General features: G+C 37.4%; 1 protein-coding gene across 1 annotated transcript in view; it reads left to right on the top strand.

Moving 5' to 3' along the window:
* Window positions 1-897: 897 nt before the first annotated feature.
* The window catches only part of scn4ba (sodium channel, voltage-gated, type IV, beta a), a 31,014-nt gene continuing 23,301 nt past the window's right edge, over window positions 898-8,610 (top strand). The window contains exon 1 of the mRNA XM_067451003.1: window positions 898-1,476. Coding sequence (XP_067307104.1) covers window positions 1,386-1,476 — 91 coding nt within the window. The 5' untranslated portion in view covers window positions 898-1,385. The remainder of the gene's footprint in view (window positions 1,477-8,610) is intronic.

Below are 8,610 nucleotides of genomic sequence, written 5' to 3'. Positions count from 1 at the left end.
TTGATGTAATCAGAGTTTTTCTGAGACAAACTCCCCTGAGTATATTCAGACATTAACAAAATCCATCCTTTTTATTAAAGGGTCAAACGTTCCCCTCTGGAACCCCACACTGGCAGCTCTGCTGGCCCAAATTGCTCACTTGTTCAATCAATCACTATTCAATAATGCTACACCAGTAGCACACTACATAAAGAGTCAGGGCCAAGCTCAGAAACAGAGAAAAAATATCTACTAGTTTTACATTTTGACATGATGCACATCTACTCTAACCATTATAGTACTGCCATTTATTAAATTGTTGCTATTTTTTAATAATAAATGCTAAGAATACAACCTGAAACTGAAAACTGGAATATTAAATGATATATATACAAAAATGTCTCTGTAATAAATTCCTTTTCTTTATCCATTTTATTTATATATATATATATATGGATAAAGAAAGGGAATTCATTACAGGGACATTTTTGTCCCCTGGTTTAAGTATCTGGACCATTTTTGTCACTGTTAGTGATATTTTTGCCCCAAAACATGCTTCATTTCTGACATTGCTTCTGAAATGTGAATGAGTAAAAGATTTTTGTGGGCAATGCAACATGCTCAGACAGATAAAGTGAGGAAGATGAAATACGGAAGGCGGCAGTAAATGAACAATAATTCTAGCATACGCAGATAAAAACAGAAATGGGGCAGAAAGAAACAGTCCTATGTTCTCACAGGCACAGGCTATAGCGGGACACACTGAAGGTTTTACGATCTCCACAGATGTAATTAGTCTAAAAGACAGAACACCCCCCCTCCCACCCACCCACCCACACACACAACGCACACGCGTCCCCACCTCGTATACTCTCCCACCCTCCCTTATTCCTCTCCTTCTTTCTCTCTCTCCCTCTCGCTCGTCCCATACCTCTGCAGTGGCTTATTCTTTCCTGCGCCGGCTACAGACACACACACCGCCCCCCTCCACCCCTCCTCTGGCCACTCATCCCAGCATGCGGCACCTATTCAGGGGTAAGACCGGCAGTCTCTTCCCCAGACTGAAAGTGGATCTCTGCGCCGCAGCTGCTGCTGAATGAATGCAGCATTTCCTGCGCCTACAAACACACTGAGTGAGAGAGTGTGTCAGCGAGACTCTGCTGGCAACTGAGAGCTACAAATCAGGTGCTGCCTTCGTATTTCTTGCTCTCTAGTTCTTTCTCTCTCCCTCACCGGGACATACTGCAAAGGGGGACTGAGGACAGGAAGGTACTCCGCAAGCCTTCCCCAGCTTAAAGAGTTTTGATTTCGGGTCTCCCTCAGACCTAGAGTATCCTGCCCAAGACAAACAGCGAAAGACTTGACCAGGGACAGACAGACAGACACAAGAGGGCAGACGGTCTGACATGGAGTTGCAGCGAAGTAGATCAACCCTGCACAGGTGTGCAAGGTCCGGCGATGTAGTCCACGCAGGGCTGGTCGTCACACTTCTGATTGGTAAGTCTCTTGCAGCCATTCCCTACTGTCCCACCCTTGTACCCCCCCTCTTCAGCTGTTTACTTTTAAGCCCACCGTCCTACGCTTTCCAAGTGAGGCGGCTGCCAAAATGCTGCAGTTTTTACATGGCTTGCACAACTCAACTCTTACTTGTTGCTTTTTGTGGAGCTTGTTTTCATGAAAGATCTCAGGTTTCTATGTCTCAAGAGGCTACCGTCTGGGGGATCTAGGTACCGTCTCATACCAGAATCATAGAGAAGGATAGAGGGTGAAACAAATCATATAAAAACATGCATGTCACTCTCGTCAGGGTACACATCAAGAGGGCATAATCAAGTTGGCATCAAACCTCGATATTGACTGTGATAGCATTTTGGTCTATCGAAATTCATTCTTAAGCGTCTTCACCTCCAGTGCAGTAAATCCATCTCATTAGGTGCTTAGCCCTTTCTTTTCAATCACACTTCCAGCTATATCCTTTTATGTCTTAAATTATTGACCAGTTAATGACTGATTCTTGAACTTTCACCTTTGATAGCCCAAATCTTTATAACATTCTTACTAGAAGACATCATATTTATTTATTTTCTCCAAAGATTTTTAAAAATAAATATCTGATGATCTCAATGTAAAGAGCATTTGATTTACCTCAGCAGCAGGATGTTTGTGGGACGTTTGGCTTCTTGCTTGGAGCGTCTTTATGATGTATTGCGCTGTGCGAGTCTTGCGAGTCTGCACAACAGTATGCTGAGCTCACTGAAATTCGCCACAGAATTACATTAATTCTTTTTGAGCAGGTGGGCCTGATTCTTCCAAGCAAGTATCCCCCCCTTCCTTTTACTGCTGGCGAAGGTGAATTAGAGGCCATTAAACTAGGTCATTTTCACTCTCTCCTTCATATTATGAACTCGGGACGGTTGATAAGCATCCTCTGCAGAGTTCCCGGTGGACTCTGGGAGGTGTGATGTATTGTTATATGTTCAAGGCACATCCATCAGGTTATGAGAAGGTGCACCACTTAGGGGCGAATCGTCATTTTGACAAACGGCACAGTTTTGCTGATGGTTTTGATTACAATTTATTCTGTTGGTGTGCCTGCAACTGAATGTGAGGTCAATTGCAATATGAAAGACCCTTATTTATGTATCATCAGATTTCATCAGCTCTGTCTAGATATTCTCAGATCTTCAATGGATTGAACATTCTGTCCTGTGAACTATTGTTTACTACTACAAGCATCTACACCAATACTTTTATAACCAAATAATTAACTCTCCATCAGGCGTGCGTAAGAAGAGGCTTTACTTACTTATCAGGGGAAACGATCCAGCTTTGACAATGATTATACGTTGAGACTTTTGGGTGATAAAGGGATTTGGAGAGGCCTGGAAGATCTTAAAAGACAGAGAAGTTAAATGGTGAAAACGCTTCTTGAAACAGTTATGGTATTTAACAAGTGACAATAAAGTTCCCTTATAATTCCATTACGTTCTCCCGCACTTAATAATATCACAAATTAAATTAAAAGTACTCACAGTTTTTCCTGTGCATAAATGGATAAGACTAGGGCTCTATAAATAGTCCGGGAGCACATGTAATGTCATGGCATGCAAAGCGTGTGAAGAGCAGTATCTCTTCTACCGTCACTAGTCCCTCACAAATGTGATTAGGAGCTCACACGTGAACCCTGAACCGATTCGTTATTAAATATTATAACATTATTAAATGACTATATATAGGACTGATTACAGGGAGAATATCTTCATTTACATGTGGTTGCTGTAATGGACGCAAACTAAAGCCAGGCTCACACTGTACAATTTTGCCGACAATTTGTATGCCTGAGACAAATTTTGGGAATCCTAAAAGATTCCTCCTAGGCCAAAATCTGATGTCTTTGTTTGGTATTGTTCACCGACAGCCAGTGAATGACCATTGCAATCAAATTTCATCTCCAACGAAATTCTGGCAGTGAAATTCTGTCAGTGACTTCTCCTACGACAACTGTCAAATCAAAAACCGTCAAACGCGTCAAACCTGATGACATAATGAAAGAAAAACAAACCACCACTCGCTCCAAACACACGTCTTCATAATTAACACTAGAGATTGTTTTTGTTTGCTAGTCTCCATTTCTATCTCGCATGTAAATCTGACTGATATGTGTCATTGATTGATTATTTTTAAAAAAGCACCTAACAATCCATCTAACAAGTTCTATGACATAATTTAGCTATTTTTAACCTAAGAGACTATAAATATAGAAGCTTGTTGAATGTCTGAATAATTTTTCTTTACAATTTCAATACAATTTTGACTTTTGCATTTTTTTTTTTTTTTAGAATTGCGTGATATAAAATCACAATTGCAAGTTATGAAGTCATATATAAAGTTGCAATTGTGTGTTATAAAGTCCGAACTGTGAGATAATTGTTTGCATTTATATCTCGCAATTCTGAGAAAAGTAAAATTGGCAAGTTTATATTTCGCATTTCTGATGTCATAATTTGCACGTGACTTTATATCTTTTTTTTTCTTTTTTTTCGGGAATTGCTATATAAACTTGTGAAATTGACTTTTATTTCTTGCAATTGCAGGTTTAAATCTCAGTTCAAACTTTTTGTCCTGCAATTCTGACTTTTTTTCTGCAGTTGCGAGTTTATATTTCACAATTCTCTTTATTTTTCCTCAGAATTGGATTTTATAAAAATCTCACAATTGCAAGTTCTTATCTTGCAATTTACTTCTTTTCTCAGAATTGTGATATAAAATTACAATTGCGAGAAAAAAGGTCTATTTTGCAACTTTATATCTCGCAATCATGGCTTTTTGTAAGAATTGCAAGATAAAAGTTAGAATTACGAGATAAAAACGTACAATTGCAAGAAAAGGTAAATTTTGCGAGTTTATATCTTGCAATCCTGACTTCATAACTCACAACCGTGTTTTATTTCGCAATTCTGACATTGTTCTAAGACTGCGAGATATAAACTCAGTTGCGAGAAAAATGTCAAAATTGCAAGAAGTTAAATTTGCAAAATATAAACAATTGCAAAAAAAGTACATTTTTGTGAGGTTTTTTTCTTGCAATTCTGACTTCAAAATTGTGAGATAAAAAAACTGTTTTATTGGGTTTTCAGCTGTAATGTACGTATTCCTTAGAATTTCCATGAATCTCAACAGTAGTTCCTCACATCCAGTTTTTGTGAATGTGACCCAAACAGTGCCACCTTTGTGTCATGGGCGATCATTTCCAGATTGTTTTTGTTTTGTTTTTCGAGACAGGATGTCTCACAAATGGTCAATAATAACTTTTGAATGGCCCTTATTGTTTTGATGATGATGTAGTTACATCATGCACTGGCAGGGTTTAAATGCCAAAGGTAACCATCTAAAGTAACCTTGCCACCCTTGCAATACTAAATATGATGTGTAAAAGGTTTGTGTTTTATGTAAACAATCAAACATATTACTTGTAGAGGTACTGCGTTGAGAATGACCTAGCTGTATTTGTATACAGACTACAAATTAGAAGCCCTATGGCCGAAAAGTGACAGGCCTGAAGGGGACTTTGGTTTAATCTAACAGTAAGAGCTGTTGGCTCTTAAGTTTGTGTCACAGACTGTTCTGAGCAAAACATGGAGTCCTGTTACAGAGAGCAGATATTGTTATACTCACTCAACTTCTCTCTTTCTTTCTCCCTTTACTCTCCATTTGTCCTATTAAGTAGCACTATAAACCTCACATCAGTACACATTAATGTTTGTGGTCTGTATTATGGGTATTGATTATCTCCTTTTTCTAATGGTGCACTATTTTTAAATGTGTATTTAGTTACATCTAATAATAATTGTCATGCATTTTATACATTTGGCTGGGTAAAAATATCCTTTTCTGAGTGATCCTATATCAAAGCTTAAAGGGGTACTTCAGCGCTAGGAAGATTAACCTGTATTTTTACTGGGTCATCAATGTAGTAGAAATGTGAAATTATTTTTGAATTTGGTGCTTTCTGAGAAAATGTATTTTTGTCTCATGGGGATGAAAGACTACAATTCCCAGAATGTGTCACTGCCCTATGAGGCCATTCCCAAAGCCAGCTACTGGATTACTGTGACTGAGTTGGAAAAGACACTACAATTAAAAACTGAACGTGTCTGTACAATATAATGAGTGAGTCACCGCGCGAGTATCGCAGCACTGAGCACTAACTGCAGGAGCAGGGTATTCTCACAAAAATGCGTATAAATAGTACGAGTGTGCAATGTCGTGGAATGTATACGGCAAAACTCATTTTGGCGTGTCTATGGCACGCTGTTTTTCGCGTGCATATGACACGCATTTTATGGCGTATTATACATACGAACCCCCCACCCCACCACCCTAAACCTACCCAAGCGCATGTCATATATACGCCCCACCACCCTAAACCTACCCAAGAGCGTGTCATATATACGCCATAAAGTGCGTATCATATGCACGCGAAAAACAGCGTATCATATGCCAAAATGAGTTTTGGCGTATACATTCCACGACATTGCACACTCGTACTATTTATACGCATTTATGTGTGATCGGGTTGGCAGGAGTCAGATAAATGAGCTGATGAGCTCTCGTGATGAGCTGAGGTAATCACGACTGCACTCGCGGCATACATTCACAACACAAGTTCAGTCTTCCGCGTTTCAGTTCATAAAATTCCTCTTATGATGCAAATTGACGATATTTCCATCATAGGAGGAATTTTTCCAGAAATAAAATGCATAAATCTCTTGTCTCGGGGGGATATGAGGGGGGAAAGCTCAATCATTTGAATATACTCCAGGGTTTCTACTGATACAAAGCCATATGCTAATCGCTGAAGTAACCGTTTAAATTCCAGCAAATAAGAATGTTTATTTTATTATTTTTTTTGGAAAATGTTCACTTAACTATGGAAGCCTGTTTCCACCGTAGAATAAAACTTTTCAAAAGACAATTGAAACTTTTTAACTGAAAATTCTGAGTTTTTGTCTTTTTTTCTCGGAAATTGCGAGATTGAGATACAATTGTGAGAGAAAAAAGAAATGAGAGAAGTGAGATGAAAATGAGATGAATTTGAGATGAATTAGTGAGATGAAAAGTCCCAATTACCTTTTTTTATTTTTTTATTCATTGGCAGACACAAGCTTCTATACTTAACATATACATAGGGTGAGCTACAAATCAAGAGCTTGTGAAACATTAATCATATTAAAATGTGATAGGCCCTACATTTGCCGAGTTTGAGCAATCTCAAATTTTCAGTTGCATGGGGCAGCTTGCAAAAAAGTATAAATGGACATAAAGCCACATATAAACAGACATGAACATGCAATTGTATTTATTATGTTTTTATGTCTGGAAACCTACAACTTCATTACCTTCATTTACATTTTTTTTCAAGGTATAACATTTTTACGCTTTTAACACCTCTATAGTATCATAGCGCACCGATATAACAAATAGAGAAAGAGAAAAGGACACAAAAATCACTCACAACTGTAACATTATTCGCTGTCAGCTCCTGACATTGCGATGAGGAACTTTAACTTATAGTCAAGGGAATCGCTTGTCAGGGAGATAGATAATGAGATATGATAGCTGACTGAAAATTGATGGCCTGAATAAGGGAAAGAGAAAGAAGCTTATGAGGGACAGAGTAATTGGAGAAAGGGGGATTGTTTGCTTTAATTAGTTTTGTTCTCTAGAGTGATAGTCAGTAGAATGGTAGATGTAGATTTAAGGGGAAGTTCATATGTGGATCAAATCAATTACAGAATAATATAACTTATCTCTGAAAAAGTTATCAATTTACTGAACTTAAAAAAAAAAATAATATATATATATATATATATATATATATATATATATATATATATATATATATATATATATATATATATATATATATATATATATATATATATATATATATATATATATATATAATATGTTTGTTTTATTCCGAAACAGGGACTTCATTTGTGACAATTTTTCTTTTTCTTTTTGGTTTGGTTCGCTTTCACAAGGCAAACTTTTTAAAGCCTATCAAAATGTGTTCACGCAAGTCACATTTGAGTACAACTGTCCTCTTATTGGTCTGAGTTTCCTCTGCGTCATCAATCAAGATGATTGAAAAGTTTGCTCCACAAGCTTATTGTGGCTTTATTTTTTTAACTGTCTAGATACACAAACACTATACGAATATGGCGTCATTGCCGCTGTTAAAATTGCAGGCTGTTCATATTAATACTGAAGCAAATTCAAACACGCTGTTAACTGTGTCAAATGCGAACACTATACAAATGTTATAATGGGACGGCAGTGGCTCAGTGATTCATGTAGGTGGTCTACAAGCCAGAAAGTTGTTAGTTCCATCTCAAGGACAGCATTCTAACATTTTAAGATTTCAACTTTGATAACTAATGTGCTCACTCAAAGAATCAAATACTACTGCTTTTTACAGTTATGAATTTCTTGGGTCAGATTGATTTCACACCTCAATTTAACTGTCCCAGAGTTTGTTTGCAATCGTGCTGAGACCACCTTGTTCAGGTTTTGGTACGGATCCCAGCACGGAGTAGCTACATATGCCTAAACGCACCGAACCAAGGGAGAAAACGCACCAGGTTCTGAAACAAACGCTCAGGTATGAAAGCACCCTAAGTAATAAACTTAATGCGTAATTGAAAAAAAAGTTATGTGAACTTGACATTTCTACACAATTTTGTCAATTACGCAAAATTCGTTTATTTACTTAATACTTTTAAGGCAATGGGTTTCCTCAATTTTAAGTTATGTCAACTGATCACTTTTATAGTGTAGGGTTTTATTGTATAGTAGGGTAAACACATCCAATCAGAACAGCGTATGGGCGGGCTATCGCGGCAAGTGTATGGCACCAGAGATTAATCATGACGGCACTCGCAAGGAAATGGATAAGTAGCCAAATAATCAAATTCACAAATATTACGCCATTTAAACATTACTAAAAATGCATACTGACTTACTAAAACAACCTTTGTCATAATATACTTTTTTGTTCACAGTTTGAATGTTCTTGTTTCCATTTGTTAAATTCCAAGATCTAAGTTATCCATTGTTGCTTTTAGT

The sequence above is a fragment of the Pseudorasbora parva genome, chromosome 8, assembly GCF_024679245.1.
Source record: "Pseudorasbora parva isolate DD20220531a chromosome 8, ASM2467924v1, whole genome shotgun sequence".
Lineage (NCBI taxonomy): Eukaryota > Metazoa > Chordata > Actinopteri > Cypriniformes > Gobionidae > Pseudorasbora > Pseudorasbora parva.
The sequence above is the reverse complement of the archived record's forward strand: the minus strand, read 5'-3'. Positions and strand labels throughout refer to the sequence as shown.